Source organism: Anguilla rostrata, chromosome 19, assembly GCF_018555375.3.
Source record: "Anguilla rostrata isolate EN2019 chromosome 19, ASM1855537v3, whole genome shotgun sequence".
In the NCBI taxonomy this organism is placed as follows: Eukaryota; Metazoa; Chordata; class Actinopteri; order Anguilliformes; family Anguillidae; genus Anguilla; species Anguilla rostrata.
This window is the reverse complement of record NC_057951.1, coordinates 15197329-15219828: the sequence shown is the minus strand read 5'-3', so window position 1 is coordinate 15219828 and position 22500 is coordinate 15197329. Positions and strand designations below refer to the sequence as shown.

At 50.0% G+C, this 22500-nt stretch overlaps 1 protein-coding gene across 5 annotated transcripts in view; it reads left to right on the top strand.

Annotated features, from left to right (window-relative positions):
• Window positions 1-22500, top strand: part of arhgef39 (Rho guanine nucleotide exchange factor (GEF) 39) — a 99095-nt gene that overhangs the window by 45214 nt on the left and 31381 nt on the right. Inside the window, exons 1-3 of one of the 5 annotated variants that reach the window (XM_064318922.1) lie at window positions 3390-3410; window positions 6552-6639; window positions 12192-12326. In XM_064318922.1, the coding sequence (XP_064174992.1) occupies window positions 3405-3410; window positions 6552-6639; window positions 12192-12326 (229 nt within the window). In that variant the 5' untranslated portion in view covers window positions 3390-3404. Of the gene's footprint in view, window positions 1-3389; window positions 3411-6551; window positions 6640-10694; window positions 10816-12191; window positions 12327-19762; window positions 19917-20043; window positions 20111-22500 lie in introns of those variants that run through there. The other 4 variants (XM_064318926.1, XM_064318927.1, XM_064318925.1 and 1 more) reach the window with 4 other exon arrangements.

The following is a 22500-nucleotide window of genomic DNA, read 5'->3' as shown; positions in this document are numbered from 1 at the left end:
TAAAATGTATTAGATGTCTTAGAAATATATCAAATAGTACTGTATATAAACCATATGTTTAAAGTATGTGAAATATTTATGTCTTTTTACAATACAAAATATTTAATATTTCAATATATAGTAAATGAATATATGAATCGTTCAGTAATATGGCAATTATATGTTTGTAATTATGATTATTATATTTCACTGTGGAAGTCTGTGAGGAATCGTTTTGTGTGTTTTAACCGTGTGACACACGCATTATCTGTCCGTTCCTTTGACCGATTAGCGATTCGCCACTGAAGACATTCTCTGGTAATCAGATATTAACATGTCCACATCAAATTAGCCTAATTAAATGTGTAATTAATGTCAGTGTGATCTCGCGCATTACCCCTGAGCGCGGGCTGTGTGTGTGTGTGTGTGTGTGTGCGTGTGTGTGCGTGTGTGTGCGCGCTCTGTGTGTGTGTGTGTGTGTGTGTGTGTGTGTGTGTGTGTGTGTGTGTGTGTGTGTGTGTGTGTGTGTGTGTGTGTGTGTGTGTGTGTGTGAGTGTGCGCGCTCTGTGTGTGTGTGTGTGTGTGTGTGTGTGTGCGCGCTCTGTGTGTGTTGCTGACCATCAGAAGAGCCTGTTAATTACAAGCGTGACATCGTATCATAAAAAAGAAAACTGATCTTGATCGAATAAGTATAATGTAATTATTGCTGAAGTTATAAATAGCTTTAATTTCATGCTTTTGCAGAAATGAAATGGAAATTGCGTCAGTGTTTCCTGAGCCTCCTGCCAAAGACGAGGAGCACGTCCAATCGCTGCTCAGAGCCTGTTCACCTGCCCGTCCCGCGCATCCAGCCTCGCTATCTTTATACTGCATCTCCTCACGACAGCGACGCCAAGCTCACTTCAGAAATAAAAACTCTGCAACAACCTCAACATTCCTGGTTTTCTCAGACGCTGAACAGATGGGTGAATATGTGCGCACTCCCACACCAGCCAGCCTAAACCAGAATAAACACGAGCGCAATGCAGGGAAACTTCTCCAGATATTATTTGCATGAGGCCAGGGCAGAACTGCTACAAGCCCAAACAGGCCAGGTCTCATTTTTTAATTCTTTTCACACAATTTGAAATAAACTCCCCATTTATTTTTATGAAATATGACTCTCTCCCAGTTTTTCAATTTTACACTATTTTCCATGAGTTATTTACATTGATTAGTTCAGTAGATCATTAGTAGACCTACAAGCTCTACTGGGAAGATGCTTTCCTGGTATCACCTCTTAATTGCTTTTCTCTGTATCTTCAGTAATGTTACAGTGTTCCATCTTATCTACAGGAATCTTTTATATTTGCATTTGTATTGAAGCCTTAGCAGCATCAAACAAACATCTATAGCCAAAAAAACTGATTTTTACAATATTTGTTTTTACTAAACAAATATGAATTTACAGGATTGATGAAAGTGAAGCCTTTAAGAGTCAGTTTAGCTGGTTTAGCCTGTATGGTATGAATCAGTGTCTGTGGCGTGAAGCCTTTTGTTTCTCAGGTGACAGAGTGTGAGTGTGATCCAACCTTTCTCTGTTTTCTCCCCTGTTTATTTGGGGTTTTGGGGCAGTTGTGTTCGCATTGTGGTGCTGCGGTGACATTCAGTTTCGAGCAGAGCAGATGGAAATGCGGGATTGTTCCGGCAAATTTATCATAAAAAATGCATCCGACACCTGTGTCATTAGCCTAATCATTTTCTCCTAATAAGCTCCCCCCATTAATTATGCACCATTTCCACAATGCAATCAAGATGAAAGTAAATCTGATGACTTAATACCCCTCAGAGTAATTGGGGCGCCCGTCTCCGGTTCTCCGGGTCTCCTTGGGCTCCTTCCTCCCGCCGGATCGTAATTGGGGGGGGGGCGGGGGGCGTGCGGAAGGGGCGAGTGAAGTGAGCGGGGCGTGCGCGGCGGGGGCCGGGCGGGGGGGCGGAAGCCGTCCCGCTGCTGTTTTGGGCAGGAGTCACGCCCCCCCTCTCCGCTCTGCGCGGCTGCCTCCTCATGGCGTTAAACAGATGTGATTGCGCTCGGCAGCCCTCTGAGCCGGGCTGTGGGACTCCGCGGGCTTCGTGAGAATCAGCTTTTAGAGAGCGGGCTGTCTCACGCCGCGCCCCTCTGGTCACATGACCAGAGACCCCGCCGTGTGCCGGGTGCAGGGGTGTAACTGGACCTGAAACATCTCGGGGTTCAGAAACTCGCCTCGGGGGGGGGGGGGGGTTAGGCCAAGGTGTGCTCTTTTTTCCCCTCCAATTTAGTCATTTAATTGAGGATGAATTTTACAGTGTGAATGCTGTACATGTGCCTTTAGATTACATTTAAAGTTGAGAAAATGTTAAAGGCAATCCATTCCCCTCCGAAATGAATTGCACCTGATGTTCTCACTAAAGAATGAAATTAAATATAGGCTTTGGAAATGGAAAAAATGAAAAAAGAAATCCAAGGACGTGACGTGACCTTGGTGTCCTGAATGGCAGTCACAGCTCTGGTGAGATTTAAATACCCTTGTTCTCTCCTGCTCCTGGACAAAGAGCTGCTGCTTTGGGTGGAGAGGACATGGGCAGTATGGCTTCCTCTTCATAATCACACTAAGGCTGTATTCATGGTGGCTGTGAGTTTATTAGCCGCTGGTTAGCTGTCAGTTCATCGTGTCTCCGCACCTATGGAGAGGGTGTGGGTTAAGTGTTAGGATCGCTCATTATCCTGCCTAATATGCACACATCACTTATTTATTCAGAAAAACAGTGTTCACCATTAACACCCCATGTTAGACATTGTTTGTGGTGACTTAGTATTGGGGAGATAAATGATTTATTAGTGAGTAATTAATTATATATTGGGTGCATCTTGTCTATCCCTGGCCTTATAAGTTTGGCTGTTAGCGATTAGCAGTCCTTATTTCTTTAATGTAACTAGTACTCTATGTCTGTCAGGCATAATTAGGCAGACTAAAATGACCCTAATACCCTCTTATTACACATGTTATTACATGATGGGCTGATGGTTAATTAGCTGTTTATTACGTGTTATTACATGACTCAGGGAGTTTGGGGTGCTGTGGACCTGACTCTGCAAGTTTGGGAGCTAAGCTTAGTTGACTCCCCACTGTAAAAGAGCTGTTTCCCTACCAAACTCTAAACCCTCTCTCTTTCCCTCTCTCCCTCCCTCCCTCTCTCTCTCCCCCCCTCTTTCTCTCCCTCTCTCCCTCTCTCTCTCTCTCTCTCTCCCTCTCTCTCCCCCCTCTCTCTCTCCCTCTCTCTCTCCCTCTCTCCCTCTCTCCTGTGATCATTATCCCGGTGCGTTTGGGTTCTGGGGGAAGGCTGTGCGGCTCTCCCGCTCGCTGGCTTTGATCCGCGGCTGGGCTCCTGTGGAGAATCAGCGGGTAATGGGCGTAAGTGTTTATCTGAGGGATGTTACCTGTGGTAGCAGCGTAGCGGCGCTAGGCTAGCCTGACATCAGCGCTGAGCGTGTGCAGAGAGGGATGTTACCTGTGGTAGCAGCGTAGCGGCGCTAGGCTAGCCTGACATCAGCACTGAGCGTGTGCAGAGAGGGATGTTACCTGTGGTAGCAGCGTAGCGGCGCTAGGCTAGCCTGACATCAGCGCTGAGCGTGTGCAGAGAGGGATGTTACCTGTGGTAGCGGCGCTAGGCTAGCCTGACATCAGCGCTGAGCGTGTGCAGAGAGGGATGTTACCTGTGGTAGCAGCGTAGCGGCGCTAGGCTAGCCTGACATCAGCGCTGAGCGTGTGCAGAGAGGGATGTTACCTGTGGTAGTGCTGTGGCAGCGTGGCTGAGCTCCTGGAGCTCATCTTCCTCCCTGAGTCTTCCTCTCACACCGGCTCGTGGCTGGAGCCGCACATTAGCGGGGTTTCTGCGGGAAGGCGGGGTCATGCCAGGCCTGTGGGCGGGGCTTGTGTCAGCAGGAGAGAGTGGGCGGGGCTTGTGTCAGCAGGAGAGAGTGGGCGGGGCTTGTGTCTGCAGAAGGGACAGGTGCTCTGAGCTCCACAGCTCTCATGCAGCTCCTTCAGCGGCGTGTAAAACAGTGTTCTCCCCTCGCTGCGTCTGATAGGGCTCATTTATTAGCACTGAGCGCTAACAAATTAAAGGTTTACCTTCTTCACATTAGAATCTTAAATGTCAGGGGCTGTTTGGCACGCACTACCCCCCCAACCCCCATCACTCCCCTCCCAGCCCCCTCCCTGCCGACCGCTCACGCTGTCACACCTGCGCGTAAACATTAATGCACTGGTGCGCTGAGTATCTGTTTACCAGAGCTCTTACGTCCCCCGTCTGGCGTCGGCTGGAGTGGTAATCTGCGGCGTTGCCTTGGTTACCCAGCTCTGAGAGCCCTGCTAATTGGCCTTTATTGTTTCAGATGGAGAGGGTGCGGGGCTGCCGTTCGCTTCCTGCTTTTGCGTAGAGGACGTTGGGGGGGGTTATGTGTTTCATGCGGGGGGGTTATGTGTTTCATGCGGGGGGTTATGTGTTTCACGCGGGGGGGGTTATGTGTTTCACGCGGGGGGGTTATGTGTTTCATGCAGGCAGGCAGCAGTACGGACCCTGTGGGAGTTCCTTCCCCAGCCAAACTCTCCAGCGTTCGTCCCCGGGGGAAACGGTGGCAGAACACCGGGCCTTCCTGAGTGACGCATGTGGGCTTGTTTTCAGACGGCCTGCCCTGCCCTGCCCTGCCCTGCCCTGCCCTGCCCCACCCTGCCCCACCCCGGCCCGCCCTGCCCTGCCCTGCCCTGCCCTGCCCCACCCTGGCCCACCCTGGCCCAAATCTCTGCTCGAGGAGACCAGGAGCAGCAGCCTCATCTGAGCCGCTGTGGGTGGAGCTGAGGCACTGTGGGCAGGGCTGATCCGTTATGGGTGGGGCCTAAACCGCTGCTCTCGTGGCATTCTGTTCTACCGCCAACGCGACTCTTCCATCCCATCGTCTCTGCTCAGTCTGTCACTGAAGTGCCTGAAACAGCGCTGAAATCTCAGCAGTGATAATGCCTTCAGCAAATGAACATAATTATCAAGCCCAGTAGGCTGTTCATTCAGTCACAGGTTTCTGTGCGCAGTGTAAATAGATGTGTGTTTAACGTTTAAGGGGGGTTGGGGGGAGTAGGGGGTGGGGCATGGCATGGATGAAATTTAACTTTGCCAACCTGTTTTTCAGCACAAAATGATGTCCCTGTGGCCAAGTTATTTTTATTACCTTATCACAATATGAAAGTAAGCAAAGGAGAGAGAGAGCGAGAGAGAGAGCGAGAGAGAGAGAGAAATCTCTTGGAAGGAGATAAAAGTGCTGGTGGTCCCCTCCCCACTGTGGGGGGGCAGGGGAGCTGGGGGCTCTTTCCTCAGTTTACCACTGTAAAAGAGCCCCCTCCTTCTTATGGAAATGTGCCGCATGTGAACCCTCCTGGGGGGGGGGGGCACACACACATACACACACACCACACACACACACACACACACACACACACACACACACACAAGCGCACACAAGCGCACACACACACACACACACACACACACACACACACACAAGCGCACACACACACACACCGCACACACACACACACACACACAACACACATACACACACACACACACACACACACGCACACACACGTCTCCGGTTTGAACCTTCACAGAAGCTAATTTCACCGGGCCAGAGAGGAGGAATCTACAAAGCCCGCGGGGGCGCCAGGGGAGTGTGCGCGGGGATGCTAATAAGCGTTATCGTTAGCCCAGACTGCCCCAAAAAACCAATAAAAATGCCCCTTTCACACAGACGGGAAAGCAGCTGTTTGTTGATGCAGGAATTGTGTTTAAAGGCCTGCCGCGGGAGTCAGCGGCTCGCGGGGCGAAATCATTTCACCGGGCTTTGGTTCGGGGTTCAGGGGCACCGCTGCCCCGCCCTGCCTGGCCAGGGGGGCGGGGGGCCAGGGGGCAGGGGGCCGGGGGGGGGGGGGGGGGGTAGTGTGTGCTGTTTGACTCCCAGCATACAGCGCTGTCCAAACGCTGGATACCCAATCTGCGAATGTGCGGGGAAAGCAGAGCGTGTTTGATGTGCACAGATCTGTGGTGTACACGTGGGCATACTGTGTGCAGGCAGCTCGCCTGCCCTTGCTGGATTCATGGCCATTTGTTTCTGCTTCCAGGAAAGAGGTGTTCTGCTGGTATTTCCATACTTTACAACACTTTGCATGTGTGTGCACACGTGCATGTACAGTATGTGCATTTGTGTATGCTTGTGTGTGCAAGTATGTAATTGGTTCTTTGTTTTTGCTTTATTCACAGAGTCCAATTAATCCCAGGAATAATTCTTAATTGGTACATTCCGAGCGTGTTTCCACAGCATTGTGTTCGTGGAGAATTCCTTTAAATGTGCTCATTTGAGAAAATCAAGGGCGTATTGTTATGTACTAAGCAGATAATTAGTTTGCTTGTTTTCTGTTCCAAGCACCATTTTGTCATGTTTCTCACAGTAAGTCATTAAGACATAATGCAAAGACGCTGCTTTGCTTCTCTCTTGTTTTTAGGAGGAAATATATGAGATCTTCATCCCTTCAGAACAGCAAAGAAGCCCATTTCTGTTCCGTCACCTCTGCCTCCTGTTCCCATGCTCAGGTATGCCACACACAAACACACCCATTACACAGCAACAAGAAAAGAACATAAAACCTCTAATAGAGAACATCTTTACACTGATAGAGTACATTCCCTATTGGACTCGTATGAATTCTGTCAGAGTTAAGTCCACTCTGATAATGTGATAATGTGTGTGAGAGAGATGCAGAGTGAAGTCCACCCTGAGAGCGTGTTAATGTGTGTGAGAGAGATACAGTGTGAAGTCCACCCTGAGAGCGTGTTAATGTGTGTGTGAGAGATGCAGAGTGAAGTCCACCCTGAGAGCGTGTTAATGTGTGTGAGAGAGATGCAGTGTGAAGTCCACCCTGAGAGCGTGTTAATGTGTGTGTGAGAGATGCAGTGTGAAGTCCACCCTGAGAGCGTGTTAATGTGTGTGAGAGAGATACAGTGTGAAGTCCACCCTGAGAGCGTGTTAATGTGTGTGTGAGAGATGCAGAGTGAAGTCCACCCTGAGAGCGTGTTAATGTGTGTGTGAGAGAGATGCAGAGTGAAGTCCACCCTGAGAGCGTGTTAATGTGTGTGTGAGAGATGTAGTGTGAAGTCCACCCTGAGAGCGTGTTAATGTGTGTGAGAGAGATGCAGTGTGAAGTCCACCCTGAGAGCGTGTTAATGTGTGTGTGAGAGATGCAGAGTGAAGTCCACCCTGAGAGCGTGTTAATGTGTCTGTGAGAGATGCAGTGTTTCTCTGTTTTTCTGTCCTGGCTGCTCCATGTCTCTCCAAGGGAAAGGAGGTCCCTATTCACAGCTCCTTACCTCTCAAGGGCCACTCCAACACACGCTCTCACTCTTCTAGAAGTCCTTCTCCTTCTCCTTCTCCTACCCCTTCTCCTACCCCTTCTCCTTCTCCTTCTCCTTCTCCTACCCCTTCTCCTTCTCCTTCTCCTTCTCCTACCCCTTCTCCTCCTCCTTCTCCTTCTCCTTCTCCTTCCCCTTCTCCTCCTCCTTCTCCTTCCCATTCTCCTTCTCCTACACCTTCTCCTCCTCCTTCTCCTTCTCCTTCTCCTACTCCATCTCCTCCTCCTTCTCCTTCCCATTCTCCTTCTCCTACCCCTTCTCCTTCTCCTTCCCATTCTCCTTCTCCTACACCTTCTCCTCCTCCTTCCCCTTCTCCTTCTCCTACCCCTCCTCCTTCTCCTTCCCCTTCTCCTACCCCTTCTCCTTCCCATTCTCCTTCTCCTACACCTTCCCCTTCTCCTTCTCCTCCTCCTTCTCCTTCCCCTTCTCCTCCTCCTTCTCCTTCCCCTTCTCCTCCTCCTTCTCCTTCTCCTACCCCTTCTCCTCCTCCTTCTCCTTCCCATTCTCCTTCTCCTACACCTTCTCCTCCTCCTTCCCATTCTCCTTCTCCTACCCCTTCTCCTTCTCCTTCTCCTACACCTTCTCTTCCTCCTTCTCCTTCCCATTCTCCTTCTCCTACCCCTTCTCCTTCTCCTTCCCATTCACCTTCTCCTCCTCCTTCTCCTTCCCCTTCTCCTACCCCTTCTCCTTCCCCTTCTCCTCCTCCTTCTCCTTCCCCTTCTCCTTCTCCTTCTCCTTCAGACTCGCACTCCCTTCTCAGAGTCGTTAAAACCGCCAAACAATCCTTGTTTCCCAGAAAAGTAAGAAGTTAAAAAAAAATAAAATCAATCGGAAGTTTTAATGGGTTGAATGTGGTTAATGATAGTGAGGGTTAGCGGGTCAGAGCACAGGTTAATGGCACTATCAGGACTTAGACAAAGTTAAGTGTTAAGGAAAGGTCTACCACAAGAGGTTAATTAACCTTTTTAAACCTGGAGGTGTCGGCACACACATACATATTGAATGGAAGCTGCAACAGAACCCTGTAGGTCATGGCTAATACATTCTGCGGCCACAATTAAAACATCATCAAACCTCTCCACGTCTCCATTAAGGGCCACTTGTGTGGCTGAAATTCAGCAGGCAATTTATTAAAGTCAAAAGCTTTTGTGGCGAGGGGCGGCGGGGTCACAAAATATATAATTTAAGAGCAGAGCGCTGAGAGTGTGGTCAAAGCAGAGAGGGAGGCGCAGGCAGGAGGCGCAGGCAGGAGACGCACCCGCCCTCCCTCTCCCGCTCGGACCCGTTTTAATTGGCCAGCAGACTCGCACACAGACAGTAAACAGTCCTCAAGGCAAACCCATTGAGTCAGGCGTGGCTGAGTGCTCTGGGCCTTTTACCTGACCCAACGCTTGCCAATAGAATTCACTCCTTTTGTACAGAATTTTATTTTATTTTTGAGCCTTAATCATATTTTAGAAATGAAATATGTAGAGGTCGACGGCAGTGAAATATGCTGGGTACCATAATGGATGTTTTCACAGTGCAGAAGGTTGTGAAATCCGTGTAATGTTTGGGGGAATGAATTTGATCATATTCTCCCCTAAATGTGATGTAATTGATGGAGGAGGCATGGTTAGTGACCTGATGTGGCGACAGACATGCCGCCTGGCCTCCTCTGTCTGCCCGGTCCTCTCTCTCTGTCTCTCTCTCTCTCTGTCTGCCCGGTCCTCTCTCTCTGTCTCTCTCTCTCTCTCTGTCTGCTCTCTCTCTCTCTCTGTCTGCCCGGTCCTCTCTCTCTGTCTCTCTCTCTCTCTCTCTGTCTGCTCTCTCTCTCTCTCTGTCTGCTCGGTCCTCTCTCTCTGTCTCTCTCTCTCTCTCTCTGTCTGCTCGGTCCTCTCTCTCTCTCTCTCTCTCTCTCTGTCTGCCCGGTCCTCTCTCTCTAAGAGCTTTAACCCTCCTCCCACAGGCTGGACCTGCCTGCCACACGTGCTGTTGACCCCAGAGTGCTGCCATCTTTTTCAGTGGCAGAAGATTGTTCTAGAATGTTATAAAACACTTTACAATTATGAATTTAATGAAAGATTATTTTAGGTATAAAAATAAAAGCTTTCGGTGAATCTGTAGTATTGGTGCCTTAGTGCGGTAGTCTTTCATATTTCATGCACAATGTAGAACTGCACCTGTGTGACTCCATTAGAGATTCATGTTGACCCCCTTTAGGAAGTCATCACATGATGCTTATAGCTCTATCCCAGCCTGGTCGTTCCTTCATAACCAACTCTGGACCTGAACCCCCAACGTTCACCTGACTATGTGTTGTTCCACAGCCACTCAGCAAAGACCTGTAGTCACTCAACATACACTTTTCTACTTTTAACCTTCTAACTGTTTGAACAGGAGGTTTTTCTGATTGTTTTTTTTTTTTTTCTCAAAATTGTGAGTGTTCTAGAGCTCCACTGCTTTCAGTCTCCAGTAGTGCCTGACATCAGCATTAGAATCTTCAGTTTAGAACCTTAAATACAGCACATGCCTGAAAGGGTTAGGGACAGCATAGCTATAATATATGGCTGTGTTAATGCACAGTAATATAGAATATGAAAGGAGAGGTAGTAAAAGGGCGGGGTGGGGCGTTCAGGCTCCCCGTCTGGAGGCCTCCATTTTGAGCGCGTCCCAGAGGGAGGGGCGGGACCATGTGACGCAGCGGGGCGCCGCTTTGGGGACGCGCGCCGGAATGTTCCGTGCTCCCGCTCCACCGTAGCTCCGGGGGAAATGAAGCAGAGGATGCTGGGATCCCAGCGCTGGGCTGTCCCAGGAGCGCTCCGCTCCAAACCCCTTCTGACAAACGCAGGAGCACAACTCCCTCTGGAACCTGTCCATCACCGGCAGCCTCTGCAGAGGGAGAGACTTCCGCGGTAATTTAATGAACCTGCAAGGTTCTCTCCCCCCCTCTCTCTCTCTGTTTCATCCCTCCTTTTCTCTCCGCTCTTTTACTTTCGCTTTGGAGAACTTATTTATTTATTTATTTACTTATGAAGCGCATCCCTGTGGTATTCCACGCAGAGTAATAAAGAGCTCGCTGTTCATCTCGCACCCCTTTCTGCCACGAAGCCCGTCCCCGTGTGATTGGCCTGATTTCCGGCGGTGCTGCACACGTGCAGCTTTCATCTGGCAGGGAGGAGCGCGTCCTGTTGCGTCTGCAGGGTGCGCACGGGGAGAGCGAGCAGTGAGCTAGACTCTGAAACTAAGCAGCGGGCATCAGTGTTATTTACCTCAAAGTACGGCCCCAAAGTGTGAGCAACAGCAACAACTTTCCTGTTCTCCTGATTCCCTGCAAGTTCCAGGGGAAGTGTCCTTTTCGCAGAGCGAGCCTGCATGAAGGTGAGGCTTCAGTTATTCTCCTTATGACCTTAAAGATCCTCAGATCTCGCTGTACTGAAGGAAATGCACCCTCACATTTTAATGGGACTTTTTACGCGGGACCGTTATTCGATTTTGGCCAAACATTAGGACTCCGCGTTGTAAATATATCTCTGAAATACAGCGTTCCTGTACTTGAGAGAATCAGAAAGCATCCAATAGAGACTCTGCTGTTCCTGTGATGTCACTGTTTGCTCTTGGGGGGAAAATGTTATATGAACTAAAAAAAACAATGTAGCCTTTTTGTTAGCCAATGCTAATCTCTGAAATGTCTGCTTGTGTCAGACACAGGGAATTCTGTTCTATTGAATCAGTGTTTAATGGAGGCATAAACTAGCTTAGCACTACCCAAACCACCAGCAAATAACTGCCTCCTTAAATTACCAGTCTTCAAGTGACAGCGTATGTTTAATACGTCAGACAGGCCGGAGACTTCAGAGTAACGCCCTGCAATGACTGGAATTAGTCCGTCTCAAACTGCTGCTATCTGCAATTAGCACTTTTATTATTGTGCAGACGCTGACAGATGCATTGAAAGTCACTGCTACATTTAGCCCTATTTCAACCAATGAGGATCAGCTGCTAGAACAGCCATAGACCAAAATGAACACACCAGCCAAGGGAAGAGAATACCAGCTTTCACTTCCTGACTTACAGGCGCTAAAAAACCTTAATTCATCTTTCAGTGGGGGTGAAGGTATCCAATCAAACACAGGTTCATTAAGCTCTTACCACACACACAGCAGCGTCTGCTTGTGCCCATATCAGTTCTGGAAGCAGGAAATGGCCTGTGTGAGCCAAGCAGGCCCCTTCACCACGGCCTCCTCCGAGCTCTTTCACAGCTATAATGGCACATCATCTTCCATTACCCCACGGCCAGAGTTCTGTTTTTACCCTCACTTTGAAAGCACATGAAAACACCTGAGAGTAAAGGAACAGGTGTGGTCTGTTAGAGCTCTTAGGAATGTAATGTGTTTATTTGTGATGAATTTATGGACCTGACGGTGAGCCAGAGAGAGAGAGCGGAGGGGTGTGGGGGGTGTGTGGGGGGTAGAGAGAGAGAGAGTGGAGGGGTGTGGGGGGTAGAGAGACAGAGAGCGGAGCGGTGTGGGGGGTGTGTGGGGGGTGTGGGGGGTAGAGAGAGAGAGAGTGGAGGGTGTGGGGTGTGTGGGGGGTGCAGGTGGTCCTGCAGGCCTGGGCCAGTGAGCGAGTGTTACAGAACACAGCTCCTTTCATCTGCTGGACAGCTGGGTCCTCACCTCACAGAGCCGACTGCACACTGAGAAATACATCAGCCTCACCTGCCCTCTCTCTCTCTCTCTCTCTCTCTCTCTCAGGTACCAACCCCACAGCACAGGGACCCTGCGCTACCTCACCTGCTCTCTCTCAGGTACCCCACATCCCCACAACACAGGCCACAGCACAGGCCCACAGCACAGGGACCCTGCGCTACCTCACCTGCTCTCTCTCAGGTACCCCACATCCCAGCACATCCCAGCTCCCAGCTGATTCCACACCCATGTGACCCGGAGGAGTGGCCGGCCTGCATGCGTGTAACACGCGTGTTGAGTGTGTGGCCTGTAGGGCGTTCCTCACACCCATAGCTGCTGAATGTTTGTGGATCTAGATAAGGCTGGCTCAGTACTGCATTATTCAGCAGGGCGACAGAGAGCACAGCGCTTCTCAGGGGCACGCATTTTAAAAATCAATTAGCGCAGGAACGATGGCGCGCACATCAGAAGGCATCAGAGAATCTGAGAGAGCCCCTCTCACTTCTTACGCCGGGCGGGCAAATGTACGACAAGCGCTGCTCTGGGGGAAGTTCACAGAAGATGCCGGAATCCTTTCCGTTTGGTCTGGGCGCTTCTGAGGAGAGATTCGCTCTGCCACCTGAGGCTACGCTGGCGGAGCAGCTAACCTCAAAGCCCAGCGCCAGGAAGCCCGCGCGCAGGTGAGCTGGGACCGCCCCCTCCACGGGCCTCCCTAATTGGGAGAGTAATTATAATATCGTCAGAATAATGCGCGGGAGCGAAGGAGATGGGGAGAGAGAGAGAGAGAGCGGGGAGAGAGATAGAGAGAGCGGGGAGAGAGAGGGCAAAGCCGTGTGAGTAGTCTGAGATTCCCCTGTGGCTGATGGGGAGACACCAGTCACATGTGTGAACGTTCTCTGCACACGTATGTACGCACGTGCGTGCAGGCACACACGCAGTACGCACGTGCGTGCAGGCACACACGCAGTACGCAGGTGCATGCAGGCACACACGCAGTACGCAGGTGCATGCAGGCACACACGCAGTACGCAGGCGCATGCAGGCACACACGCAGTACGCAGGCACACGCAGGCACACACGCAGTACGCAGGCACACACGCAGTACGCAGGTGCATGCAGGCACACACGCAGTACGCAGGTGCATGCAGGCACACACGCAGTACGCAGGTGCATGCAGGCACACACGCAGTACGCAGGTGCATTTCTTTTTTGCACATTTCAGGTGTGGTTTACCATTAAAATGTCTGCTTGCTGTGTCCTGTTTCTGCGCTTTTTGGTTTCTGCTAATTTCTGTGTTTCTTGAGGCTTTCTTTAGTGTTTTGATCCTGCTCTGCTTAGTAAATGTGGCAGAAATAGGGCCCATTGTTTTGCACACTTCACTAGGAACTGTGGTAGGGTCACAGTCCTCTGTGTGGTCTGTTCTGATGGCTGTGCTGCAGTCTGCGTGTGGTCTGTTCTGATGGCTGTGCTGCAGTCTGCGTGTGGTCTGTTCTGATGGCTGTGCTGCAGTCTGCGTGTGGTCTGTTCTGATGGCTGTGCTGCGGTCTGCGTGTGGTCTGTTCTGATGGCTGTGCTGCAGTCTGCGTGTGGTCTGTTCTGATGGCTGTGCTGCAGTCTGCGTGTGGTCTGTTCTGATGGCTGTGCTGCAGTCTGCTGGGTTGTTGGGGTTGAGACCATCACAATAAGCTACGCAGGCAGATGTGGAACGAGGGGAAGCTGGTAACACGCTCAGATGAAATAAGCAAGCTGAGAGCACACAGGCCTCCTTTGCATAAAGTAAAATAGGTCTGTGCTTTGAAACAAAGAGGAGAAGAGGCTCGGGAGAATAAACCAATTATAATGAGATAAAACAAAGCTAAAAATAAAGCATGAAAGGCTGGTGCTCTCCCATCTAGCGCCTTTCGAACAGCCTTTCTTTGTGTTACAGTGGGATCCCACAGGTCTGTGCACAGGTTCAGCGCAGGCTCAGGCTCTCCGAACATGGACCCACCGGCAGCCCGCACCGGGAGGGGCTGAGATTGAAACCATCGACCCGGGTTCAGCTTCAGACGTGGCCCTGAGCCATCCAGATCGCCCGTTTCCCTCCATTGATTTTCACGTGTTGTTTTTTATGGTTTTAATGTGTGTTAAAGAGACGTGCGCCGGACGGGAGTAACGGCCCCGCTTACCGCTGCAGCTCCAGCAGACGAGCGCGGCTCCTCCGCTCACACCGGCGATACCGCCGCGCTCGTGACCCCGCGGCTGAGTGACAGCCCGAACCGTGAGCCGGCCTCCGCCATCCCCGCCATCCCCCGCCATCCCCCGCCATCCCCGCCACCCCCCTCCATCCCCCGCCACCCCGCCATCCCCCGCCATCCCCCGCCATCCCCGCCATCCCCCGCCATCCCCGCCACCCCCCTCCATCCCCCGCCACCCCCCGCCATCCCGCCACCCCGCCTGTCGATACGCCGCGCTCCTCGTTGACACGCGTAAACCTTGTCATGCGGCGCTCCTGGTAATTGCGGTCTCGAGAGTTTTAATTACCCATAAACCCATTGATGTTTGCGTGCGGCTTGTTTTGATGGTCCCTCTCCTCTCGTGTGTCACTCGTTTTTTTGTGTGATTTTTTTTTCTTTCTCTTTGAATACTGGGTCCAAATGGTCACTTCATTTTAATGAGTTTGCTGTTTGGAAACATTGGAGAAGCTGACGAGTGTGAGTGGCAGGTGACCGGGGCAGGCTGCCTGCTTTACCAGCCGGGCTGAGGTGGGGGGGGCGGCGGGGGGGCGGTTTTAAAGAGTGGGACAATTACCGCAAATTGCTTTTGAAATCCTGGGCTTGCGCACGTTACCCTTTGTTTGTTTGTTCGCTTCTCTCCCTGACACCGCTCCAGCATTTACCATTTAACTCTGCCTCCCCGCAATTAAAAGAGTTTCCACGGCAAAGTTTCAGAGCAGGGCTGCCAAAGCTGAAGAGTGCAGAGACAGCGCTATCCAGCCCTGCTGGGGTTCTGGGGCGGGGGGGGCAGTATACTGGTGTCTTTTCAGCTAATACGGTCACACCTCAAATTCATGACAGTTTTTACTCATAAAGACTGACTGATAGGCTCCAGTTACATAATTTAATTACATAACGAACTGCATCATTGAAACTTCAGAGAGAGAGAAAAAATAGTGTTACTTTGCGGACTCTTGCGGGCCCCTCTGCAGAAGCATCGCACCCTTAGTCAGGGACGCCCTTATTCTGGTGTGCCTTGCAGAGTGTGTTCTCTGGTCACAGAGTGTGTTCTCTGGTTGCAGTGTGTTCTCTGGTGGCAGAGTGTGTCCTGGGCTCGCAGTGTGTGTTCTCTGGTGGCAGAGTGTGTTCTCTGGTCACAGAGTGTGTTCTCTGGTGGCAGAGTGTGTCCTGGGCTCGCAGTGTGTGTTCTCTGGTCACAGTGTGTGTTCTCTGGTCACAGAGTGTGTTCTCTGGTTGCAGTGTGTTCTCTGGTGGCAGAGTGTGTTCTCTGGTCACAGAGTGTGTTCTCTGGTGGCAGAGTGTGTCCTGGGCTCGCAGTGTGTTCTCTGGTCGCAGTGTGTGTTCTCTGGTCGCAGAGTGTGTTCTCTGGTCGCAGTGTGTGTTCTCTGGTCGCAGAGTGTGTTCTCTGGTCGCAGAGTGTGTTCTCTGGTCGCAGAGTGTGTTCTCTGGTCGCAGAGTGTGTTCTCTGGTCGCAGAGTGTGTTCTCTGGTCGCAGAGTGTGTCCTGGGCTCGCAGAGTGTGTTCTCTGGTGGCAGAGTGTGTTCTCTGGTCGCAGTGTGTTCTCTGGTCACAGAGTGTGTTCTCTGGTGGCAGAGTGTGTCCTGGGCTCGCAGAGTGTGTTCTCTGGTGGCAGAGTGTGTGCTCTGGTCGCAGTGTGTTCTCTGGTCACAGAGTGTGTTCTCTGGTGGCAGAGTGTGTCCTGGGCTCGCAGAGTGTGTTCTCTGGTGGCAGAGTGTGTGCTCTGGTCGCAGTGTGTTCTCTGGTCACAGAGTGTGTTCTCTGGTGGCAGAGTGTGTCCTGGGCTTGCAGAGTGTGTTCTCTGGTGGCAGAGTGTGTGCTCTGGTCACAGAGTGTGTTCTCTGGTGGCAGAGTGTGTCCTGGGCTTGCAGAGTGTGTTCTCTGGTGGCAGAGTGTGTGCTCTGGTCGCAGTGTGTTCTCTGGTCACAGAGTGTGTTCTCTGGTGGCAGAGTGTGTCCTGGGCTCGCAGTGTGTGTTCTCTGGTCACAGTGTGTGTTCTCTGGTCGCAGTGTGTTCTCTGGTCGCAGTGTGTGTTCTCTGGTCGCAGTGTGTTCTCTGGTCGCAGTGTGTTCTCTGGTCGCAGTGTGTTCTCTGGTCACAGAGTGTGTTCTCTGGTCACAGAGTGTGTTCTCTGGTCACAGAGTGTGTGCTCTGGTCACAGTGTGTGTTCTCTGGTCGCAGTGTGTTCTCTGGTCGCAGTGTGTGTTCTCTGGTCACAGAGTGTGTTCTCTGGGCTCGCAGTGTGTCCTGGGCTCGCAGTGTGTGTTCTCTGGTCACAGAGTGTGTTCTCTGCTCGCAGTGTGTCCTGGGCTCGCAGTGTGTCCTGGGCTCGCAGTGTGTGTTCTCTGGTCACAGAGTGTGTTCTCTGCTCGCAGTGTGTCCTGGGCTCGCAGTGTGTCCTGGGCTCGCAGAGTGTGTTCTCTGGTCGCAGTGTGTCCTGGGCTCGCAGTGTGTCCTGGGCTCGCAGTGTGTCCTGGGCTCGCAGTGTGTCCTGGGCTCGCAGTGTGTCCTGGGCTCGCAGTGTGTCCTGGGCTCGCAGTGTGTCCTGGGCTCGCAGTGTGTCCTGGGCTCGCAGTGTGTCCTGGGCTCGCAGCTGCCTGTGAAGCGGCTGAAACTGTGTGCAGCGCGAGGGCTGTGGAGCTGGTCTGTAAACACGCCGCTCTGTCAGCTCGCCAGGTGAAGAGGGCACGGTATCCCAGTGTCCTCTGGCAACAGCCACATGAATAATGCAGGCCGAGCGCAGTGCACCCTGGGAGCTCTGCTTAACTCCGGCGGATTATTGACGTTTATACGCGATCTCTCTTTCCTCAGGTAAAAAGAGGCTTTGTGTGCGGAAACCCTCGCAGGAGCCCTTGTTGTTCAAGCTTGGATAGCCCTCAGGCAAAATGAGCCTAATTTGCACCGGCCTCTTCAGGGGCAAATTATTATAATAGCAAATTTTCATAAAACGTGAAAAATACAATAAAATCGAAACAATGAAAGGTAGGTTTGCCATGTTTTCCACAAATGTTAGTGTACATGGTGTTCTTGGTGAAGATTTTTTTATTTATTAATTTTTCTGATATTTTTATTATTATTATTATTATTATTGTCTTGCAGGTTTAATTCGGTGCTGTTTTTGCTTGAGGACGTAGCATGAGGCCTTATCCTACAGGATCCTTAAACCTGATCGTAATTTTTTGGTTTTCCATCAAATCCAGGTGCAGGAGAAACGTGTTTAAAGGCCCAGTTTCAGGCCAGGTCCTGACTGGCTGCGGGGCATTATCAGTGAATTAACTCAGAGAGATCACCTGTAATTACATTTACTGGGCTGGAGCATCTCTTCTGCTCATCGTACAGTGCAGCAGTATGCTTTTGTTTTATAATATATTCAGAATATTCAGAATTCCACTGGACCCCAGGTCAGCGGTAAAGTCCTGACCACATTCCGTTCTACTGCTGCAGTGTGTGGGGGTGTGAGGCTGTGTGTGTGTGTGCTGTACCACACCCGCCACGGTCCCCACACATTGTTTTAGCGATTGCATTCTTTATCTCTCCTTGCAGTGCACAGCTGGAGCAACAACAATATAACACTCTTTTACAAAACTCTCTGATGACGCTCTTATTGCCCTGTTTTTATTGCTGTGTAGGTAATGTGCATTATTAAAAGGGGTCAGGCTGTAATTCCCCTCTCTGGATTTGAACCCGTGAATTCTTGAAATGAAGACTCTGCGCATGGCTAAAGTGGTGTTAACTGCAGCAGGCGCATTTCCCCGCCACATGGCGCATGCCGCTGCCGTGGCGACGCGTGTCTGCCGCCAGTGTTCTGACAGTCAGTGACCGGGCTCTCTTTGGACAGAGACGCGTTTGCAACACTAGATGTCAGTGTTCTCGCTGCAGTGAGCCTGGTGTGTGCTGGAGAGCGTTTGGGACAGAGAGAGGGTCTTTATCGAACCGCACTGCCCCGTTTGGGACATAGAGGCGGTCTTTATCTTTCCGCACTGCCCCCAGCAGCAGCATCCCTGCGCTGCACGTGATCCAAACCTCTGCACACAGGCTGTGCTCTGTGGGGTCAGACAGGATGTGCTGAATATCTGCCCTTCCTGTTTACATGCCCCAAGCCAGGGCAGCTCAAATCTGCCCCTCGGGGGCAACAGTGCTGCTGGGGTCCATTCCTCCCCTCTAATCAGGGGCTGATTTAAACCTGACGCTCCAGGTGACTGTAATCTCTGGCCAATCAGAGACATTATTGGCCTGTGGGCTGCCAGCAGTGCTCCTGGCCTTAAGGGGCAGATGTGAGAATCCCTGCCCCAAGTCCAAGGTAAATTGCTAAGACTAATCTCTGATGTTCTGTTGCTTAACCTTACTTTATATATTTTGGAAAAACGAAATAAAATATGTTCAGAAAAACAGTGCTTCTTTTGCCAGGCTTGTGATTTTGGTGTTTCCCAATCCCCTATACAATACGTCTCCTACAGGTCACCTGGCCCAGGTCACCTGGCCCACCTGCACTCAGCCTGACTGACGAATTGCGTCACTGACTGCCTCGTTTTCTCTGTGGCTTCAAGTCCACAGCCCAGCACTTTATAAGAGTCTGTATGCACTGTTTTCCAAATTACACGGTTTGCTCTCTTTTTTGCTTTTTTGACACTAGCGTCATGCTATTTGAGCACCTTTCTTACCACTTGATTGGAAATTATTTTCCACTGGACAGGAGCTTGAACCGAAGGTTTGAATGGAAAACTTTAACGTGGGATATTGATACTCATTTGTGGTGGGGGGGGGCATTGAGGAAAGAAATGCAATCGACTGAATATTTTGTGAAGCTTTGTTAAACAAAAAGCATTGAATTATGTGTATGCACATTACCCTGCAATTAGAATTTAGGCTAGATCAGAGGTTTCCTGACTTGGTCCCGGGGGACCCCTAAGTACACAGGATTTTATTACAACAATTGCAACCTCAGAAATGCGAGCTGTTAATTATTCTTAATTCAACACTTTTAATGTCTTGGGATGGTTTACCCCATTAAGCCACATTATATCAGAAATAGCTGCGCGTGGCTCAAAGAATACATGCTCCATATTCATACCCCAGGATTTTAATCAGTCCGATCAATTAATGCTTTTATTTCCTGTAATATATCTGAATGCTTTATAAAAGCGGTCACCTTTTTTAATTGGTTACATTATAGACTTACGTGTTAAATATGTTTGGCTGAGTACCGAAAACTTTGTGCCGTTTATCATTGACAATAAAGAAAGGAGCCAGACGCGTTGTATTAAGGTATGTTTTAATAAGAAAAAAATCTATAAATAATCACGTGTCTGTAACAGCTGTAACCCCCGAAATCTCCCGAGCTAAATCCCCTAAATTTTCAGGCGTTGTTCCGCGTTACGAGGAGTGATATTTTGGCCGTTACGTCATAGACTAAGGGCGGGTCAGTTTCGCTGCATTTCTCTCAAGGGACTCTAGAGCCAATCAGACAAGGCGAAAACCCGGAAGAACACAAACCTGAAAAGAGCGCCTGGGTTTGATTTGGAACAGCAGAAGTAGCGACAGTTAACCGGTGTACCAGGTACGTTTTATTTACAAAGTAAACTTATTGTAAAATACGTCTGTGTATGTCAAGGAAACTAGTTAATACACAAATCACACGCATTTTCGGCGAAATCGACACACATCTGAACGCATGGCACGTCAACGTATCGGCCTATGCCATGGCTACAAAACAGCGGTGTTTCTTGGACATAGCGAATTGCAGCCATTTCGGTATAGCTTGTGTATAATGTTACAGTGTGGATACATTTATCTGTCGTGCGTTTGTCAGCAGACACTGTGCTTCGATCTTCTATGAGATTGAAACTTTCGTTGTAATGTTAGTTAAGTGCTTTTTCATTGACTTCTGATGAAGTTTAAAGGTTTGCATGGTTTCTTGAAACGCCGCTGGACTTAGATCCTCTCAAGAACATTTTTAAATGATTGCGATCTGCACGAAAACATCGCTACTAATTAACTTAACTTTATGTTTAATTAAAACAGTTCCGTACCTACGAGGCACTTGGCGGCCCCCATTCCATTCCAATGTGATGACGCGGTGGATTTTGAAATATGCTAGGGGGCACCTTGTACATGTACAATTTTTACGCGTTTCCTTTAAAATCAACCAAAATAAGTTTCTTTCCAAATATGTGATTCACACAATGTAGCTAGTATCCGTTTGTTATTTTACTACTGTCACATTTTCTGATTATTGTTAAAAAACACTTAACTTTAGCTAGTGCTAACTGACACACCAGGGGACAGTTGCGCGTGAAAAGGAATGCTGAATGCGGAAGTGATGTTTAGGGGTGACATGCATCCTGCCTTATGAAACAACTGCCAAATCCGATGCCGACGTAAATATCGGACATCTGTGTAAATTAATCTCAAGCGAGACCCTAAAAATACCCAGAGGTTGCCGCCTCGAGTCTGGTGCCGCAGAGCGATGGCGTCACAGTCAATAGGAACCAGAGGTGTCCCGTCGCGTCTGAGCAACATTCACTGCTCTGCATTTTTATTTCGGCGCAGGTGCAGATGGATTGCTTTTTTCATTGCTTTTTTGAAATGTACAGTCTGCGAATAAAGGCAAACAAAAGACCTCAAAGCCGTTCTGCGAACGGATAGCAGCACCCTCCTACGCGAAGAGATTTGCATAAAGACCAGATATACGACTTTTGAGACGATTGTGGAGAAACGCGTTAAACGAATAAATAAATAAAAAGAACCCAATCTTAAGGTAACAGAGATGTCTGTTGGGATTCTGTGATAAGGCGTAAGGACACGGTGTTTTCGCAGGGGCGCGGGCTGAGAATCGCAGATTATCAACTGAGACAATAACGGCTTCTCCGGCAGCTTGTAACCCTCCTTCTACCTTTGTGCGAGCGTCTTTGAAATGGAAAGAGGTGTCTCTTAAAGACAAAGTCGAAAGATGAATAAGTGGCTCGCGTAATTAGAGCTGAAAGGCCTCTTCCCCAGCTGGCGCTTTGAAGTTTCGCGCAGTGCCAGGATTCAATTAGCACGGAGGCATTATGCGGCTGTCTTCCTGCTGCCTGTTACCCGCCGGTGAATGAAATATGCTGCCCCCCCCCCTCCTGTAGCATCCATGCAGGCACAGGGACTGAGTTGGAATCCTGAGTGCCCCAGTCTGAGTCTTCTCAGATGCGCATTACGCAGTGGCGTTATAGGGAAAATGCGCTTTTTCTCTCCTTGTTTTTGTCGTTCCTCTGATTCAGTGTTGACTAACTATTTCTGTGACAGTCACAGAACCCTGCTTTTCCCACTATAATACACTGAAAACACCAAAAATACGTCTGTCTTAACAAGCACTTACTTACTATATTTACACTTGAAATCATATTTTAATTACTTTTTGAATATATAAGAAAAGTCCCCCCCGAGCCTGAGAGTTCGTGTTTCAGAAGTGTCGCTGGCAGTTGGCAGTTTGTTTCCTGTTCCATGCTAACCCTAACCCTAACCCTGGTCGTAGGTTTACCTGTGAGTGCTGCATTAAGGACGCTGAGCAGATGCTTGTTGAATTGAAAGGGCCGTGTTTTCAGACGTGTGTGTGCGCGCATGTGTGTGTGTTTCAGTGATAATGCGCTAGCAGCTGAATGTGGGTTAAATGTAGTCCTGGTGCTGTGTGCGTGTGCAGACAAGTTGAGCACGAGCAGTAGGCCTTTAATCTGCTCCGTGCCCTCCGACGGGGCCCAGACACCCCGAAACGCGGCCCGCTCTCCACCTCACGCCCAGCCTGCAAATAAATAAACAAATAAGGAAATGAGGGGATGGGAATCCATACCGCCTGGGCGTGTTTAATTACACACCTGATTGAAATTGACGAGCGGCTGACCTTCCCGTACTCTTGGCCTGATTGATGCCGGACTGTGAATGCACTGCCATGCTCCGCCTGGCGGGGGGGTGGGTTAGCTCTCCTGTTCCAGGAAAATGATTAACAATCAAAAGATGTAACTTATTAAAATGCAGGAGAATTTCAGTCCTGATCATTACAGATTAGCTCAGGTCATCTGTGCATTCGTATGCATGTGGGAACCTGGGTGGGATGGGGGGGTTCGGGGGGGGGGGTGTGACTGGATCTCCCCTGGCTGTCCTGCTGTGTTGGA